Below are 21,758 nucleotides of genomic sequence, written 5' to 3'. Positions count from 1 at the left end.
TCAGCTGGCAGTTTCACTTAATATTTTTAAATGTGTACCTCACCTTCCACATGTAATTCATTTTGTTTGTTTTTTTTAACAGACATGAATAGAAGCGAGCTATATGCTAAATGAAAAAGGGGATGTGGATGGATGTGCAAAAAAAAAGATACAAAAAAATGAATGCCAAGTCACCAACAGAGATAATATGGTCAAATATGCTGCACTACAAGAGCTGGTCAAGACACAATATTGCTATCTGTCCTGGAAGAAGTATATACATGTATTTCAAATGCCTTGCACACACCCCTACACACATACATACACACATGCACCACACGTTTGCATACATTTGTATTTATCTTCTGTATTTGTTTGAACCGTCTGATGCAAGACATGATGTGCTTAATTGTCAAACCATCAGACCAAGTAAAGTAAAACAACCACTGTACAACAAAACTATAAGCTCATAACATAGCCATACAAGAAAAAGTTTCTAGTACCAATAACTAAGAGGATGATGACCCACCTCTGATGCACATCCAGCAGTCTTCTTTTCTATTGTGTTTAGCTAGCTCCTTTTCAGTCACCTCCAGTAGCCTACCTCGCAGCCCTGTTAGGTCTTTTCCACTCTTTGTCAGTCGAATCCAATCCATAAGACTGCGGCCTGGCTTCAAAGGTACCTGGATTTGGAAGAATATATATATATTTTTTTTAATGTTAACTTGAGTAATAAAATTCAAAAAAATACACAGTACATTTACAGGTCCCATGAACTGCTCCCTACCACTGCTGCAATTGCAATGGTTGCAAAAAACCCTTCAATACCTGCTTATAAATGCAAAGTTGTACACAGTCCAGAAGTTTCACTACTCCTTCTTGTAAAACTAACAATATAAGAATGCTCTCTCCTTTGATTTTCTACACAGTTTGCAAAGGCTGACAATTACTTGGGGGGGGTACCCACATATAAATGTAGCATTTATTTATGTTTTGCTGACGATCTTCTGTAACTGGACTAATGATCTAATAGACTTTATTCAATGGATGCTTGACACACACAGAGAGAGACAGACACAGACACACACACAGACACACACACAGACACACACACACCCAAAAGCATTACAGCATATTATGAACATAAATATATAATGGCATGAAAATATATGCAAATGTAAGTCAAATTCATATTTGTTCCTGCAAAGACTAATGCTAACAATTCAGGTTCTGTAAGAAGCACATGGCAATCAGGGAGGGGACAACAGTGTATGTCAGGTATTTATCCTCCCAAAAAGTGCGGAGGGTTGGGTTCTCTCACTCTTGCTGATGGCTGGGAGTGCAGTTTTAACAGCACAATGTGCTAGCCCTGGTAGGGAGAGGGTGTCAGGAAGCTTACATTGCTGCACTTTCTAAGTTAAGTTCAGCATTAACAAAAATGGGACAGGGCCATTCTTCCTCTAAGCTGCAGTTCTGATCTGCTGCTGCAATACTCCTCCATCTATCCATTAAGCTCAAGGAGCACAGTACATACACTACTGCCTGATGAGGCCACATTCCCTGAAAAGGGTAAATCCCTGGCCAGGAGGCATAATGCAGGCTGACTACAGGTATGACAATCACATTCAGAAATGGCTTGGATGTGAGTGAAATTTGGAAGCTGGATTTTGGCAGTCCTGTCCAAGGTTTGAATCAATGCTGGTTTGGAATGCTCAAGAGGAGAAAACTGCTGCAAAAAAGAACAGAGTATTAAATTTAAGTAAATCTATCCTTCCGTCCATTCACAACCTATTTTTCCCATTTTTGCACATGAAGTTGGGGTGTCACTTCAACAGTGGCAATCATCTACAGCCAAGGTTTACACCACCAGGTGGGCTAGCCCTGCTATGCTAGTTCATCCACACCAAGCACTAGGACACACACTCACAACTATGGCCAATTCAGGGTGTCCAACCCACCTACCTCATGTCATTGGAATGTGGGAGGAAACCGCAGCACCCAGAGGAGCCCCACAAGAACAAAGGGAGAACATGTAGACTACACACAGAAGGCACCACACCAGAGAATCAAACCAGGGAGCATGTTGCTGTGAGGTAACAGCGCCATCTGCTGCACCACTAGAATATAACACATGGATAAATTTGAAATTCAGTTACAATCACTATGAATATGAAAAGATTCTCAAGTGCTTGACCACTGAAACAAACAAATTATCTATTTAGTAGTGAGGGCGGCCACGGTGGTGCAGCAGTTAGCATTGCCACATCACAGCAAGAGGTTCTCTGGTTCGATCCTCGGCTGGGGTGCCTTCTGTGCGGAGTCTGCATGCCCTCCCTGTGGTCGCGTGGGTTTTCTCCGGGTGCTCCGGTTTCCTCCCACATCCCAAAGACATGCTGTAAGTGGATTGGACACACTAAATTGGCCATAGGCATGAGTGCGTGCATGTGTGTGCTCGACACCGTAAAATTCCACTGCCAATCATGAGCAGACAGTGATCCGCTGTGGCGACCCCTAACAGGGAAAAACCGGAAGAAGAAGTAGTGAGATGCAGTGATATCATATAGTTGTCATGTTGAAAAATGTTGACAACCATACAAAATGTCATTCCATAATTACAAGCAAAAACAGAAGGAAAATATGGCTATTTAGACAAGGTAAATATATACAGAGGAGACTAGAATGTTTTAATTATTGAAAATATACAGATAAGGTTACAAATCCTTGTATCGTTAAATTCTTAAATGGGTGACCTACGTATACAGGTTTTTAGTTAAAATACTTGGCAATGCTGAGCTAAAATTACTACTGTAAAAATTCATTCTAACATTAAGAGCGACTGGTAAAGAAAAAGAAACACTATGGCATTAACACAGACAAGGCAAGCTGTGAATAAGCTGCTTTATGTTGACCTCCTGAACTCAACGAAACATGAAGAAAGGGATGAAGAGCAGAGCTACAGAAACAAATGATCTGTCAAACATCTATAGTGAGCTACAATTACAAAGCTGTATGTGCAAAATGAAGTCCTGAGCACCTTGTTTAAAGGGTTCAACTGTGCTTTATTTCTCTTGAGGGGTATATTTTGTATATGAGGGATACACTCGCCAAGAAGCACATCTTCATGCCTGCATTTGTGTCTATTGACAGCAAGTTTGCATGCTCCCAAGAAACAGTTCAGTAATTTTCCTCAAAGAGGTCCACTACTCTTGACGAAAACAAAGTGCGGCTTATAACTTCCTGCACTCTGGTCAGGGCTACACGTAGGGCCTGACCTCTGAGTTAGGACTAAAAGATAGTTCAGTTGATCCTCCCTCACCAACAACCCCCAAATTTTCCTACTCATGTAATATAGTGCTGAAATCCCACTGATCACATAAAAATGCAATCAGCTCAGCTCTAACCACATTGCGAGCTCATTATCACTACTTTAACCATGCATCCTACTCACACTGCTCTGTTCTCCCTTGCATCTGAGATTGAAGAGTAAATGTAAGGACTTTAACCATGCATCCTACACACACTGCTCTGTTCTCCCTTGCACCTGACATTGAAGAGTAAATGTAAGGACTTTAACCATGCATCCTACACACACTGCTCTGTTCTCCCTTGCACCTGACATTGAAGAGTAAATGTAAGGACTTTAACCATGCATCCTACACACACTGCTCTGTTCTCCCTTGCATCTGAGACTGAAGAGTAAATGTAAGGACTTTAACCATGCATCCTACACACACTGCTCTGTTCTCCCTTGCACCTGACATTGAAGAGTAAATGTAAGGACTTTAACCATGCATCCTACACACACTGCTCTGTTCTCCCTTGCACCTGACATTGAAGAGTAAATGTAAGGACTTTAACCATGCATCCTACACACACTGCTCTGTTCTCCCTTGCACCTGACATTGAAGAGTAAATGTAAGGACTTTAACCATGCATCCTACACACACTGCTCTGTTCTCCCTTGCACCTGACATTGAAGAGTAAATGTAAGGACTTTAACCATGCATCCTACACACACTGCTCTGTTCTCCCTTGCATCTGAGATTGAAGAGTAAATGTAAGGACTTTAACCATGCATCCTACACACACTGCTCTGTTCTCCCTTGCATCTGAGATTGAAGAGTAAATGTAAGGTAGCCAAGTACAAGTGCCCTCCTTTGTCTGAATAGTATTTTAGGGCATAGACTGCTGGATAGTTCACGTATTATATATAACCATTTACTATAACACACTACTTTTACAAAACTAGCTCATACACAAAAACACGTTCTTTGTGCCTTAATCTACGCTACCGCCGGTGCCTCTACCCCATGATTTCTTGAGCTATTTATAAAAACACATTGTTCTATTCATTATCCCTTTTTGCCATGTGGATGTTACTACACATTACCATAAAAATGCATACAAAATTGTCTTGCATAAGAGAGAACACGTAATATGGTACGCACGTCTTGCAAAGCAACAGTTCACCTGTCAAACAGTACACTTATGACATTAGCAAAATCAGAATTTACAAATTTAGATACAACTTATCAATCAGCTTTTGGAACAATTGTTTTGCAGTAAGAACTCTGAAGTAGAAAAATAGGTTATATGTTCTCCAACATCTTACTGCCCTTTGTTACATCTTTACTATGCTATAGCATAATTTAAATTAGTGGATATTATTACCTCTATCATGTACATTTTCTTTACCTGTTCTACTCAAGATCATGAGAGCAAGACTCTATGTTCTCCATGAGATCCCCCTCAAACTGTACAACTGCATTCCCCTACAGCCTTACTTTATAAAGAAACCAATAGTACCCTAAAATAATCTTAGCAAACATTATTTCATAGAGGAGTTGTTCAATGACAGCACTTACCATGCTACTACCCAATCAAAAAAGACAACTCTGTGCTGCAGGTATCTGTTGTACAGTATGCATTATTTTAGACATATTAACAAGGGTAAAATCTCATGCCATGTAGCAATATGGTGCAGAAATGAGTGTTCCTGCCCCACAGCCTTTGGATCTCTTGGCTCAGCTCCCACTGATATGGTTTAAGTAGTCTGTCTGTCCTCCCCGTCTATTTGCAGTTTTTTTAGGGGGATTTGGTCTCCTCCCACATGTCAAAGACATGCGGTTTGCTGAACTAGCCAAACATGTGTGCAAGTCTGTTTGAACATCCTATGACAAAATGGCATCCTGGCCATGACAGATTCTCTACATTATGCATTTTGCTTGATTGTAGAGATTTTGGCAGCCTTGTAGTACTCAAAAAGAATAAAGTAGCATCAGAAAATGAATGAAAGAATATCAAGCCAGGATAAGAGATGTGCCAAATAAAGTTAAGCTGGAAAACCTGCTGAACACCAAGGACAGTTTAAACATCAACCATGAGAGTGCTAAAAAGTAATATTAACCTTAATTATTGTTAATTATTAAATGAGCTTTTCAGCATTCCATAATCCAATAACCACTTTATACAATTAATGTCCATTTTACTGAAGAAATGTGTTTTGCTGGTGGTTAGAGATGAACTTATACTAAACTAAATATAAGCCATTAGAACCCACCTAAACAAACCACCACATACAGCTGACAGTAAGGGACTTGCAAGTGAAAGCAAATGTAATTAGCTCAGACTATACATGGAACAGTTTTCATGAGAAGGTGGTTAAAAACGCAGTGGAATTCAAATGAAAAACACGTGGAACATAACTAATGCAATGCTCAGGATGAGTTATTAATTGGCTAACACCAACAGCTGAACCAAAAGATGGAAACTCAACAGCAGGTGTATCACCCTAATGCAATGACCTTGGTCACACACAGATCAACACTAGATAATGTGACCACACATGCAAAAGACCTACATGATGCACAAAGGTTTTATTTGGGATTACTGCACACTGGTCCATTTAATGAAGGGTTGTGGATTACGCTCATGGAGAAAAAAATCTTCACCAGTCAAACATGATGGCTAACCTTGTGCTCACCTTCTACAATAGCAGGATTGGGGAGCAAATAGGCTTGACAGGGTTCTGGGATTAGCTAAATGGATGAACTGCAGGGAGCCATAGGTTGACTGTGAAAGCCACCAGGTCCTTATACACTGACAAAAATCCTAGTTTCTGTAATTACCCCAGTCACATCACTAACCATACCAACAACAGACAATTACTCTAAAGTTCTGACTTACAGTGTACACATTTTAAGCATAAGCTCCCTGCAATCTAAAACAATTATTTATACACTAACTGCAGAACAGTGAGTGCATAACAGGAGGAGGTGTGTCCAAACAGCTACATTTTGAAATAGAACAGCAAAATGCACTGGTGTACTTATTTCAAAATGTTAGTCTGGAGTGATGTGAGACAGGTTTTAGAATGATTTTTTAGAATGACTGAGCTGTTCCATTCCCATAACCTTTTCAAACATGCAAAGAGTAGTACAATTCAGACCAGGTCTACCAGGGTTCAGTTTGCTTAATAATCTGTCCTTTAGACCAAACATCTCAAAGAAATATATCTCAACTGTACTTTTACATTTAAGGCACTGGTATGACATCAGACAAGTAAATTGTAAATATACATGGCAATAAAGTGCTCTTTGGGTAAAAAAACTAAATTTTCCCTTAAGCTTTACTGCCATCTCCTGGCAGCATTCTGAACTGCTACAAGACAGACTCCATATCTGAAATTATTATTTGTACCTACTTCCATTTAAAATGAAGTTAACCACTTTTACATCAGGATCCCTTTTCAAAAGAAACTATAGCTGGTGTATAAAAGACAAGAAAATCACAGACTGTAAATGTTATGAAGAAGTCAATTTTATGTACTTTTGACAAAAGAGCTAAACTCTCATCGTGGTGGAATAAAACTGCTGGATTTTTATTTTTGGTGCAGTGCTCTTGGTTATTTACTCCATTCAGCTTTTTCTGGGTTTGGATATTTTCATTTTTCTTTATAATACATATATACAGAAAGCAGTTTGCAGTGCAAGTCATTCCGCAATGAAGGCACTACAATCAACAAACCAAAAAGAAATATAAGAAATAATATAAACAAAGCCATAATAACTGGGCATATGTGAACATGTGAGACAGCTGTACTAAAAACTTACAAGGGAGAGCAAGTCTAAGATTCACAAAGAAGCAAGTGCTGCAACAATTCACAGCAGAGAAAGCAATAATTACAAATATAAATGGAAACATAGCTTCCTGTAGTGGACAACTAACTGTACTTAGTTGCAAACAGAAACTATGTATTCACACATACCTGTGAAGTGACATAGTTGCTCAGAAGAGCAGAGTAATGAATAAGGATATACAGGTCACATAAGTACATGAAGTGGCTATGCACCCCACTGCACAGCCCTTACAATGAAAATCCACATGCATGCACAGCTGCCAGCGAACATCTCAACACATGAGAATTAGCCCAGCAGTAGGTGTGGTGACCTCGGTAGTACATCCAGTAGCACATCTGCAGAAAATGGAACGCTACATAAATAGCAGCACCAGAATGGCAATATTCTATTCTGAGGAGTCCACATACTCTGACACTCTTATGTTGGATAAAATGGGGAGAAAAAAGGACGCATAGGAAAGCAGTAAGCCACCAAACCCAGGAAAACATACAGGATAGTGCAGGGCTGGGAGGCAGGCAATATGTTTTGTTGGGCTATGGCCTCCTTTTCTACAGATACCGATTGGGGTGAGGAGTAAAGATGTAATGAAGAAAAAGAGAAAGAAAGAGGGAAGTATGTTAGTAAGTACAGGCAAACAAGAAAATACAAATTGATGGATGAACAAACACTCTAGGATAAGTAGGTACAGGATGGAGACAGAGTGAGTGAGAAAGAAAGTGAGAGAGATTCACACAGACTGAGGACAGATACTGTTGGGGATGATAGGACAATGCACAAGGTAATGGTCTACACACCAGTCTACACACCAGGCTGGGGGACAGGATGGGGAGCAGTCACCATGTAAGCTGGTGTCTGGCCTAGAAGAGAACTATGCTGACCCACCCCAGTACTTGGCTCAACATGGAAGGCATTACGGGGTGATTTTCCCCTCAGGTGGCCTGATGGCTGCAGCTAGGTGAACGTATCTGCTATCTATTACAGAAAGTATTGCATGCTGCTAAGCTACATTGGATATAAAAAGTGTATGCACCCCTGTTAAAATGCCAGGTTTTTGTGAAATAAAAAATGAGACCACAATAAATTATTTCAAAACTTTTCCCACCTTTAATGTGACCTATAATCTGTAAAATTCAATTGAAAAACAAACAAATCTGTTAGGGGAATAAATATAAAAACTAAAAAATGTACAATAAGCTGGTTACATAAGTGTGCACACCCTTAAACTAATACTTGGTTGAAGCACCTTTTGATTTAATTACAGCATTCTGTCTTCTTGGGTACACATCTGCCAACAATTAAAGAGACTCTGATTAACCCCAAATAAAGTTCAGCTGTCCTAGTAGGATTTTCCTGACATTTACTCATTTTTCTGCTACATCAAAAGCCATGGTTCGCAGAGATCTTACAAAGCATCAAAGGGATCTCATTGTTGAAAGATATCAGTCAGGAGAAGGGTACAAAAAAAAATTTCCACAGCATTGGATATACCATGAAACACAGTGAAGACAGTCATCAAAAAGTGGAGAAAATATGGGACAACAGTGACGTTGCAAAGAACTGGACGCCCCTCCAAAATTGATGAAAAAACAAGAAGAAAACTGGTCAGGGAGGCTGCCAAGAGACCTACAGAAACAGTGAAGGCGCTGAAGCAATTTCTGGCAAGTACTGGTTGTGTACTACATGTGACAACAGTCTCCCATAGTCTCCATATGTCTGGACTATGGGGTAGGGTTGCAAGACAGAAGCCTTTTCTTACATAGAAAAATATCCAGGCCCAGCTTAAAATTTGCAAAACGATATATCAAGTCTTCCATAAGCATGTGAGAAAATGTGTTATGTTCTGATGAGACCAAAGTTTAACTTTTTGGCCACAATTCCAAAAGATACGGTTGGAGCAAAAATAACACTTCACATTACCAAAAACACCATCCCTAAGGTGAAGCATTGGTGATGGCAGTATCATGCTTTGGGGTTGCTTTTTTTCAGCTGGAACTGGGGCTTTAGTCAAGGTGGAGGGAATTATAAACAGTTCAAAATAACAGTCACTTTTGGCCCAAAACCTTCAGGTGTCTGCTAGAACGCTGAAGATGAAGAGGAATTTCACCTTTCAACACGACAATGACCACAAGCATACATCCAAATCAACAAAAGAATGGCTTCACCAGAAGAAAATTAAAGTTTTGGAATGCCCTAGCCAGAGCCCAGACCTAAATCCAATAGAATATCTGTAGGGTGACCTGAAGAGGGCTGTGCACAAGAGATGCCCTCGCAATCTGACAAAGTTTGGAGTGCTTTTGCAAGGAAGAATGGGCAAATATTGCCAAGTCATGATGTGCCATGCTGATAAGACTCCTACCCAAGAAGACTGAATGCTGTAATTAAATCAAAAGGTGCTTCAACAACGTATTAGTTTAAGGGTGTGCACACTTATGCAACCAGCTTATTGTACGTTTTTTTATTTTTTTTTATATTACCTCCCCTCACAGATTTGTTTGATTTTCAATTGAATTGTACAGGCTACAGGTTACATTAAAGGTGGGAAAAGTTTTGAAATTATTTATTATGGTCTCATTTTTTTATATCACAAAAACCTGACATTTTAACAGGGGTGTGTACACTTTTTATATCCACTGAATATGTCCAGCAGATGAGACACTTCAGGCAATGAGGTCAGCCTGCTGCATAGAGGTCATCACTCTCTTCCAGGGAGGTACTGCCATTTCCATCACCTTCCCAGCTACAGCCTCAGCAGCTGCACACTGCGGTTGAGGCACCTACTCTGCCTCTACTTCTTCTGGGACTGCACAAAGCAGACAAAATGTGAAAGGAGGCATAAATCTATTAGTGCTGTAAGTGGAACCAGTACTTGCCACAGCACAACATATGTCAATAAAAACAACCATGCTTTGTTGGCAGTCTCAGCAGCTTCTTGTGGCAGTCCACAAGGTTATCCTCTTGTTCTGTCACTGCTAGTAAGGGATAGGTCAACCTATGTGAACTGTGATTCATAGAAGAAAAAGCAGCAGCTAAATATATAAAGCCAACACCCACATGTAGGGAGGGATTGGCATAATGGTTAAGGTGTTTACCTCATAAACATGAGATACAGGGTTTGATTCTCACCTTTGAAAGGAAATTAGCTAGGCTTAAAATGACCTGCAAGGGCAGCTAGCGTAGTACTTAACTATGTATCTATCTGTGCATCTTAACTGTTTCTCATTAGGCAGACAGATGTATGCTCCCATCTATATCTAAACACAACCCTCAAAAATTTTGGACATCCATTAAAGAAATTTTACATCCCAGCCAAAATTCAACCTGAGCCCCTCTCCCGATAACTCACCACTCAAAACTGCAATAAAGTCAAACTCTTATTTTATAGATAGTATAGCATCTCTAACCAAAGACTCTTCAACATCTAATCCCAACCCTACCCAACAGCCACATATCACCACATCCACTTTCACGTTCAAACCTGTGCCCACATCTTATATACAATAACCTTTAAACTTAAACAATGCTCTTCTTCAGCTAATGGACTTCCAAATGAGTACCTAAAAATAGCAGCCAATAGCATTGCCTACCCTGTCTTAATCCTTATAAATAGGTCAATCCATGAATCCCACGTTTACTCGCTATGGAAAAAGTCACACATTATCCCTCTGCACAAAGGAGGAAATTCAACAGACATTAATAACTTTAGACCTATACCAATCTTATCACCCCCTCACCAAAATACTTGAAAAATGTACTCAAAAACAATTACTAGACTATCTCCTGCAAGAACGTCTATCCCATATATAATATGGCTTCCATCCTTCCCATAGTGCTAGCACTGCCCTTCTAATATACAGAGATATTGTCAATAAAGCTAGAGATGACGGCAAATTTGTCTCCTTCCCTATTTCTAGATTTGTCTAAAGTCTTCAACACAGTTTGTCACAGCAAACTTCAACTTCAAAATGTCCTCACTAGGTCTCTCTCAGCCTAACCTTCTTTGGAACAAAAGTTACCTGTCCCATAGGTATCAGTCAGTAAAATGGCATTCCACACTCTCCTTACCTCCCAGTCCCCACTGGTGTACCACAAGGCTCTATCCTTGGTCCCCTCCTCTAACATTTTCACTAACACCCTCTACACATTCACACAACAGGCCACCCTAATACAATACACTGATGATTCCACTCTCATTTGCACATCTGACAACATGGTACACCTTTAAAAATTACTCAGGAAGCTTAAACAGACACTGAAAACGAAGCTTTGTAACTCACAAGTCATGCTCAACCCAAAAAAGACCAGACTACTACTTTTTCCCTCAAATCCCTCTCTCAGGAAAAAACTAAATTTAATGTCCTCTGTCTTGATAATACAACTACTGAAGTCACTTCTCATAGCAAACTATTACAGGTGATAGTGGATGATAACCTTACATTCAACTTGCATATGCAAAATTGTATAAGAAAAACTAGGGATGCTTTACACAGCTAAAAACGTTTAAACTGACAACTAAAACTATACTTGCCACTACTTACCTCCTCGCCACTCTTCTATATGGCGCTCCCATCCTTATTAATCTCCAGACTTCACAAAAATTAAAACTTGAACATGCTATAACAAAGTTGCTAAATTTGCAGCACATACCCTTTCAGAACCCACCATTATATAGCACTGAAAAGCCTAAATTGGTTAGAAGTGCCACATCAACTAACATGTACACAATTTCTTACCACCTATAAAATTATCTAGCATTAATCAATCTGTCCAGAATGCTATACAACTATGTTCCCAGCTGCTCATTGCAATCAGTGAACAAAAACTCCTGTCTATCTACAAATCTGCTGGGCATTGTCTGTACTCATACAAGGTTGCTAAAGCCTGGAACTCCTTACCTGTATCTATCAGGTCTATACTCTCCCTCACGTCTTTCAAAACCACTCTGAAAGACTTCCTAACTAAAATGTGGTTCTGTTCATGCTCAACACTATGAAAAACTATATCCCTAAATGTGAACAAGTACCTTTTCATTCCTTATACCTCCTTACCCTCCCTTCTTCACTTACTACAATATTGCTACCTAATTCTCTTCCCTGACTTTCTCTGTAAATATACCATAAACCTGTTTTTTCCATCATTTCATACTGCAATTCCTATTTCTATTAGACTAACTTATCTTTATTTTTTCTACTACAAACTGTCTAAAATTTCTCTACATATCAAATAATTGTTAGACATCTTGAATAGTTTCTTAACCAAGGTTTGTATAGATTACTATCAAAATGTTTAAAGTCACAACAATTTTTACTAACATGATCGAATCACTGTGTCGAATTTGTACATGTCTATTGTTCAGAATGTTGGAACTCACTACCACGAAAGTAGACATTCACAACAACAATTTGAAATAACTTCCCCTATAAGAAGGTGACATCAGACCCTCAGGCCGTTGTAGTGAAGGTACCGTAGGAAACATCTACATTTTCATACGTTTCTGCAGAGGGGCAAGCCCCCACACCCCTGCAAATTATATATATCAACTCCAAGATCATACTACAGTGAACAAGAGAGTAAATTTCCAGGTCTGCACTGTACTGCAATCTCCATTCACAATGCCGAAATCATAACAGAGAATCAAGCTTTACTTTCGCTATTATGAGTCTGCAATATTTCAGTTCGGCATTATGAAAGTTTAAAAAACGTGCATTGAAACACACAGCATTCAAAGAAGTGCCTTTCACCATTTTGATAGTAAACCATTTGTATCATATATCTAATTGGTTATAATTATTTAAACTGCAGGTGTTTTGTTTTACGTTTGAAAACTGTAAAATTATTGTTCTTAAAATGTTTTGTAATAATTTGGAGCTTTTCTCCCCGGGTTTCCACTGAAAATGGGCTTCTACCCAGTCAGCCTTTCCTGGTAATCATATGTCAGTGAATAAATAATAAATATATCATGTTCATAAGACATCAGATATCAGTTTATCACTAATTCACACACACAGTGTGTTGGCTGACCACATCATCCCACCGCTTGTTGTCATAGGGACATCATAAGTACAGTAACAGCAGGATAAGAGGAGAGGTACATTCATGTTGTATATCCATTGCTGCAAGAACACTCTTGGCAAGCATGCAACAGACAAATGTGTATCTTCTGTAATTAACGTTCAATGTGGTATTTCCACAATGTGTATTCACAGTGCAGAATAATGCAATTGTGATACATGTAGAGGCTGTGGAAGAACAAGGGACTGTTGTTGGCAGCCTAGCCAGAGCAGACAATGATGCCAAAACACTTGTACCAGGGTCATAATCACACATTTTCTCATTCTGGATGGTAGTGCAAGCTATATACAGGTTGAACATACAGCTACATCCACAGATGAAGCCATGCCTGTACATTCCAAGCGCTTATTCTTCTTGGAGGAAGGATGGACCTCTTGTAGCTGTAAGAAAGCAGTGCATCCTCTGTGGTTGCCACAACAAATGACTGCACTGCATCAGACAAGGGTATACTAACCACAGATTAGCCTCATGGAGAGGTGCCTGACATCATCATCATGTATCACAGCTGGCCTCCGACATGCAAGCATGAGTCTGTATCAATCAGCAGGTGTGTAGGGATGTCATTCAAGCAAAATCTACTACTACAAAGTCAAGAATGGAGATGACTTCTGCACTGCATGGCATTCAGAGAAGGATGCAATGCAACACTATTAGCAGAGCTGCAAACACATGGAATCCAGAAACCCTTTAACAATAGATCTCTTGAGAGCTATGGTGGGCATGCACTGCCCGCATGCACAGAATTTGAAATTCCACCATACTGCCAGTGTTCTCCATGGTCAGTATGGGGTACACATCTGGAGTGGCCATGTATGGGTGCCATCACACTACAGCCAAGAGGAGTGCAACTCTCTGCCATCCCTCATCATTGACAGTGATGGCACCAACTCTCCACAGGCAAGACATCTTGTCAATGGACTCCACTTTGTTCCACATCCTGCAATAGCAAATCTTCCCTACTACAACATGGCCGGAGCCCTACCACCCAACACCAGCAGAGTGCCAGCAGGTCGCAGCCACTTAGTGACATGTTATCCCTGTTTCAGAAGGATGTGATCCCAGGCAAAAAGTACATTTTCACACCATAGGCCATATTCTCCACCTTCTATGACACAGGATGTCTCATCCTGAACCCAAAAAAAAAAACAAAAATGCTACTATTTACTCCCACCCGCAGAGCCCCCCCCCCCCGACTGCATTTCACAGTCACATCTAGTAATGGTACAATCATATCTCCGGACTTTACTACAAAACTACTTGGAGTACTAATTGACAACAACCTCACCTTCGAGTCACATATTAACAACATAATAAAAACATTAAACAAAAAAACTAGGTTCCCTCTACAGGATCAAACCCTTTCTTACCCCACTAGCCAGGACCACCATTGCCTGGACCCACCTTATCTCAACCCTATTATATGCATCCCCTAACTATACCAAACTATGCAAAAGCAATCTGAACAAGCTGGCTAGCTCCTACAATAATATTGCCAGATTTGCAACTGGGTCTACCTATAGAACCCATCATTGTAACAATCTTAATCAACTAGGGTGGTTAGAATTGCCAAATCTTATTCTATCAAACCAGCTAACTATTGCCCATAAGATACTGTTTCATCCTTCAACTACTCCAATACTAACTAACCTAATCACCCCCTACAATAACCTGAAGGCCCTGCGCTCATCAAATAAATTACTGGTAAAGATAAGTAAAACCAACAATCTGGTTGGAGACTCTATTCTCTAACACAGTGGGTAAAACCTGGAATTCCCTCCCTAATGATCTAACCTCCTTACCTTCAATTACCCTATTTAAATCTAAACTCAAACCATACCTTAAATCGCACTGGCTATGCCCCTGTGCAAACCCAGACTAACTACCTCCACTGTCTCCAAACACTAATCTTCTTACTCACACAAACTATTTTTTTTACTAACATTATTGTTTGTATAACCTTTTTAAAGTTCAAATAGTGCTCAATTTCACTTACCTTATATTTTGTTGTATGTATATTCATACTTGTTATGTAGCTTAGAAGATTTTTTCCTTACTCTTAAGCTAAAATGTAATTTACTAGTAAAATTTGCTAAATCTTAGTAATGTACTTATGTTATTTTGATTCTATTCTGAAGTGTGGAGCTTTTCTCCCCGGGCCTCCACTGAAAATGGACATATATCCAGTTGGACTAGCCCTGTTAACAAATGTAAAATAAATATAAATAAATAAACAATCACCCCACCCAGTTTGTGATGAAAGCCATGTGTCGTCATATCCCTTGGCACCTGTGCAGTTGATGACAGCTGTTACCCACAGCATCATCCACTCGGTCTCTGTAGTAAATGTAGCAACATATGATGCACAGTGTGACCAGGCAATGCACTGCCCATCAAAGGCTGTCATTATGTGCTTGTCATGGCGTACAGATCTGGACTAGATGTTGCTATTTTGCCTACACTGCCACATAGCATCACGCTGGGGTCTATGGGTGTGCATTTTGTACAGAATGTGCTTCCTCCTATTCCACCTCACTGTCCTATGCCAATGTTGTTGATGTAACGTCTGTGCCTGTGTTGTGTGGACCGGTACTAGCAAAGTCATACAATGAGGATGTCTTTTTTTTTTTCTTCTTCTTCTAAAGTATCAGATTATACAGCATGGCACAGGCTACAAATAACTTGCAGGATGTGTTAGGAAGTATTGCAGTACCCCACCATAAATATCTAGGCTGCAAAAATGTACCTTCAGTAGGCCAAACAGTGGATGATGCTGCCAGTCTCTATAGATGCCACACTGTAAGGGAGTCAAGCCACACTTTCCAAATTACAAACTGGTGTCAAAAAACAGGGATCAAAAGGGTATCCAGCATAACTTGCACCATACCACAGACGTATATAGGGAGGGTAGTACACGGGTACACACTCTACACAAATATTCTGCCCACAGTGCCTAAACATGTCAAAGATACCTTGCCAAAAGTAGTGATATAGCCGTCATATATGCCACGCATTTGACTCATGGGAACTGCCAAGTGCTGTGCAAACAGACAGGTAATGAAACCCTGTGCACTACCTGGAAGGTCCCTGGTAGCCATTGCTTTTCATATATCTAGGTGATTGTGGATCAGGAGGAGCATTTACTGCCACAAATGCATGATCTATAGCACTCAGTACCGCAGAAGTGAGCAATGTTACATGCCATGCACAGCGGTAGCTCTTGAGGAGCATTTACTGCCACAAATGCACAATCTATAGCACTCAGTACCTCAGGGGTGTGCAATCTTATACAAGCCACGCACAGCGGTAGCTCTTTTCTCTGTTGTCCTGGAAAAACAGACAGACACATCTACATGCAGAAGGATAACAAAGGGGAACTACTTAAGTATTCTCAAGGCTGCTGCCTGTTATACCTAATGTGCCCCCTTTTGGTAACTGATCTGTCCTAGTAGCTGGAATAGTTAATGCAATGCATACCTTTGTCTTGACAGGAAAAAGGAGGTCATGCATTCCTATATATATTCCACTTCTGGACAGCACATGAATACCGGGGATCCTTTTGACTGTGCCAGGAACAGCCAGACTAAATAAAACTTTGAAAATATTAAGTTTTTTTCCTACTGCAGATGGTTAGCACGCTTATAATCTATAATGTCTGACTATTTTAATCTGCAATGTCTGTGTGACCTTGTGACCTTTCTCTCTGAGTGTAAAAGCAGATGAAAATAACAGAAATGGTGAAACTTGCATTTTGAAATGCAAACTGCAAGTTGTTGCAATTTTTCAGGAATGGACTTAATTGCTTGCATATAAATACCCCACCAAAAATTTTGGAAACAAGAAACCCAAGCGTTATAAAATGCAACTACTTCAAAGAAGCAGCTGACCAGAACAGAGAAGAAGCAGCCATTAATATGTGAACAGTCAGTAGATGTATCCTGTACTGGTAGGGGTCCCATTGTTCCTCTGTGGCAAAATAAGCTACTGTAATCTGATTTGTACCTCTACTGTTATGGTAACTTTACTTGCACAACTGTTCTATACTCATCATAGTGATCACTGCTGCAGTAGCCTTATCTGCATGAGTAGATTACCCTAGCTAACTACATTTGGGAGATGGAAGGACAAGAGTCCAGGAGCCTCTGGAGAATGGTCCTTGCAAAGACTGATCTAGAACTACAGAAGAAATAAAGCTTATAGTGCTTTGTAAAAGTACATACAGAGAACCAAGTAGCAGCTTCTAGAATCCAACCCTTTTTAAAAAGTCTTAGATTAAACCAAAGCCCTGGTAGAGTGAGTCTTGACCCTGCCTGGAAAGGTTTTGTTATGGTAAGTATATCAAAAAGTAATATAGCCTTAGAGAACCGTTTAGAAATAGTCTGTTTTGATACAGGATGCCCCCTCTTCCTACCTTCACAACAAGCAAACAATTGATCCAAAGATCTGAAAGATTTAGTTCCATCAAGACAGAACCAGAGTTCTCTGTGGACATCCAAGGTATGAAGTATCCTTTCTCCCTCATTAAGTTCAGGAAAGAAAACAGGGAGATGGACAGTTTGGTTTAAAAGAAAACTCAGATACCACTTTGATCATAAAATAAAGATTAGTTCTCAAAAGATCGGGTTAATTCGCCGTAACATCTTGGAACTCAGATACCCTTCTTACAGAAGTCAGAACAATCAGCAAAACCATTTTCCATGTTAAGAAACTCACCAGGATAGCTGGTTCAAATGGAGCAAGTGTTACCTTCTCTAACACAAAATTAAGATCCCAAGGAGGAGCCACTGGATTTCTTGAAGGACTGTTATGCAAAACCCCTTTCAAAATCATTTTGACATAAAACTGCATTGAAAGATGGGGATCCATGGGCAGACATGCTGAAATGGCCAATAAATGTACCTTGATAGAAGAATAAGAAAGGTCATATGACAGTAACTCACAAATATTGCAAAACAACTAGCCCTGAACGGGTGTTTGTTATGTTGTTTGCACCAACTACAAAACCTTTTCCATTTGCTAATACATCAATCATTTTCTGGGAGCAGACTTTTTTTGCCTCCATTAGTACCTCCTGCACATCTTCGGTGAGCAGGTGCCTAAAAGGAATTAAGATCCTATCATCCAGGCAGTCAACTGAAATTGACTCATGTTGGGGTGCATCAAGCCCACTGTTCTTGTGCTAGTAGATCCAGTCTGTGAGGAAGTTTGTGCTAATTGCCCCTGGCTATTTCCAAAAGAAGAGAGAATCATGGTTGCCTGGGTCTGAAAGGAGTCACCACAATGATCTTGGAGGATTCATCCTGAATCTTCAAAAGTACACTGGATATTAGTGGAAAGGTTAGAAAAGCATACAGTAACATTCTTGTCCAAGGAAAAGAAAAGGTTTCTGTTTTCCTGGCCTTCTTACATGAAGTTCTGGAAAGAAAACCCTGCCAAATCGTTGTTCAGAGAGGAGAAGGCAAACAGGTCTACTTAAAGACCTACCCACAGATAGTTCAAATTTCAGGAGACCCCTGATCTAGTTTCCATTTGTGATTGTCTACACTCATCCTGCTCAGCTTGTCTAGTTTCCATTTGTGATTGTCTACACTCCTCCTGCTCAGCTTGTCTGACAAACAATTTTCCTCTGATGGAATGCAGGATGCCTATATAGTGAGATTGTGCTGTGAAGCTATATCCTAAGCCAATACGGCTAGTCTGCAAAGGGGGGTATGACCGGTTCCCCCCTAGCTTGTTGATGTACCACATGACTGAGGTATTGTCTGTAACCCACCTGAAGAGGTCCCAGGGACCAAAGGTGGTTCAGAGAGAGGAGTGCCTTGATCAGAGCAAGCATCTCTTTGATATTTATGTGCTTGCAATCTGCCCTTGATGTCCCAGACCCCCTGCAATTTTATCCCTCCTGAATTTGCTTTCTAAGCAAAGTCTGAGAAGTCTGTGGTGACTATTTGGAGCAGGGAGGGAGAAAGGAAGGCCTGGGTTTAAGGGTATCTGTTGTCTCCAACAAATGACTTCTCTTCTGACAAACCCCAGCACTGGGATTAGAAAGGATAAAGAGTGTTAATGCTGGAACCAAAGAGATTTCAGATACCACTGTATATTTGCCATGCACAGTCATGCAAGGGGTATCATGAAAATCATAGATACCAAGAGACAAAATCCAGAGGTATTCCCTCACAGTGACTGAAGTCTGAGTGGAAAACCTTAGAAATACATCTAGATATAGCTCTATTTTTCCTGTGGAAAAAGGCTCTTTGAACTGAGGTGTCTAGATGACATCCCAGGAACACAACCCTGTGTGATGGAGTTAAGAAATACTTTTGAATGTTCTAATGGAATCTCAGCTCAATGAAGAGATCTCTCACCAAAGAAAGAGAGTTCTGAGACTCTGACAAAGACTTAGTAAATACATGCAAGTCATTTAAATATGGAAAACATGGATACCCTGCAGCCTGCAATGGTCTACAACTGGAACTAGAGACTTAGTGAACACTCTTGGTGCAGTGGATAGTCCAAAGGTAAGGCAGAGTAGTGGTAATGTGATCCAGACACACACAACTTTAAGAAATAGTTGAAGTCTGGATGAATAGGGATGGGATGATAAACATATATTTTTTAATTTTTGTATTACCTGGAAACTTGAAAGAGGAAGAAGACATAACAGGTTGTAAAGTGACATTTTGATTTTGAGCATTATCACAAATAGGTTTTAAGAAAGAAAGATCCAGAAGTGGTCTCCCAGCATTTTCTTTTTTGGCACTAGGAACATCCTTGAATAAAAACCCTTCCCCGCCTGGGAAAGAACTGGTTCTATCAGTCCTTGGGACAGCATGTGATGAATAATGGGTGGAAGCAAGAGAGTCTGAACTGGAGGATAAGGAATGAACCCTGGATAGGAGGAATTTCCTCCCACTGCCATCCGTAACCTTGATGATGGATTTACAGAACCCATTTGCCTGAAACTATCTACTGCCAAAGAAAAAAATGGAGATTCAGACTTTTAGGAAGAAAAAAGGGGCCAGAGTATATGGGGGTCACAAGGTTTCTTGAACAGTCATTCAAACTTGTCCTTGGTTTTGGGAAAGTCAAGACTTCTTTTTGGAGCCCACTTGCCATTTCTTCTTAAATGTCCGTTTACCTGTATTTTATTGAGACTGTGTATTCTTCCTTTTGCTGAAACTAGACAAAGAGATAGAAAATCCTTGGTAAAATTTGGAAAAGAAGGGCTGTGAGATTCCCCTGCATCAGCTTGCCCCTTTCATCACATTTTTTGATGACTAAATCGCTAGCAAAGAGTGAATTTAAAATCTCATTTTTATCATCATCTGGGAGGTTCTGAGAATGCAGCCATGCAAACCTCTTCAAAACAGTACCAGTGGCCATAGCTCTGGAAGAAACATTAATATTGTCATACACACTGTAAACATGTTTTTCTATTGCACAGGTTGTAAACTAAGTTATTTAAAGCATATTTTTCCTCACAAGAAGAAATTGCAGATAAAACATTCCTCATACTTTCACAGTTGGTAAGAACAAACTTTAACATATGAGCCTGACAATTCAAAATTCTGAAAATCAAGTTGCAGAAGTATACACTTTTCCCATACCTATCCAAGACTAGAACTAACTATGTGCTTAACAGATGTGGGATCAACTAAAGCTATAGGTGTTGGGTCAGGTTTGGGAATAATGTATAAAAATTTAAAAGACTGAGGAACTTTATACATTCTACCTGCATATTAAGGGACAACTGGGTACTTCCATAAAAACTGCAGGCAGTATTAAATGCATCCTCTAAAGCAGACAGAACAGGAGGAATGGGTGTGGGATCTCCAAAATCCATCCATAATTACTGTTTTCTAAGGGAATGAGAAACTTTAGTGTTTTCCCACTGAGAACACTGACGCAGTCTAGCAATAGTCTCAGATAATGGACCCCCCCATAGGAAGAATCAGAAACTGAGCTCTCCCTGGAGTAAGAATCAAAAATCTGATGACAAGAAATATGTTTATCTATCCCTGCGTCTTCCTGTTCAGATTCAGAATCTCGAGTCTCTTCAGGAAAAGAGATATCCCTCTTTCTTTTACCAGAAACTATTCTACAAGAAGGATCAGTAACCTGAATTAAACATTGAGTCAGCCCCAGTAAACTACTCCTATACAAAGACATTTGTAGAGTAGTAGATACATGCTTGGTTTTCTGTTTTTTTTTTGACAGGAAAAATGGGGCCAACAGTGCTATTACAGCAGCATCTTCCCCAGGGACGGGTACAGCATTCTGACTCAACAAGGAAACCTCTGTTCACTCTCACAGAACCAATTGGGGCTCTCCCTTGCCTGCTGAGAGGACTCCAACACCACCTGTGACTGAGTCAAATTGCTAGCTTGCTGTGATGGCAAAGGCTGTTTGCTTAATTATTGCTCTCTCTAGTTGGAAGAAGGACCGACCATGGGATTGGTAGTATGTCCCATGGTCAACCTAAAACTGGTGCCTCTTTCTCAGAGAAGACAAGCAGCAAATGCTAGTAACCACTACCAGTCTACAAAAGTAACTTTTGGACAGAAAAACACAGTA

The 21,758-nt window shown here is 40.1% G+C and overlaps 1 protein-coding gene across 1 annotated transcript in view; it reads right to left on the bottom strand.

Annotated features, from left to right (window-relative positions):
* The window catches only part of LOC122797320 (cytochrome b5 reductase 4), a 1,879,111-nt gene extending 1,878,452 nt beyond the window's left edge, over positions 1–659 (bottom strand). Inside the window, exon 1 of the mRNA XM_044066139.1 lies at positions 509–659. Within this exon, the coding sequence (XP_043922074.1) occupies positions 509–635 (127 nt within the window). The 5' untranslated portion in view covers positions 636–659. The remainder of the gene's footprint in view (positions 1–508) is intronic.
* Between the last annotated feature and the right edge of the window lie 21,099 nt (positions 660–21,758).

This window comes from Protopterus annectens, chromosome 1.part0 (genome assembly GCF_019279795.1).
Source record: "Protopterus annectens isolate FY-2018-M chromosome 1.part0, PAN1.0, whole genome shotgun sequence".
NCBI classification, from domain to species: Eukaryota; Metazoa; Chordata; order Ceratodontiformes; family Protopteridae; genus Protopterus; species Protopterus annectens.
This window is presented reverse-complemented; position numbering and strand designations above follow the sequence as displayed.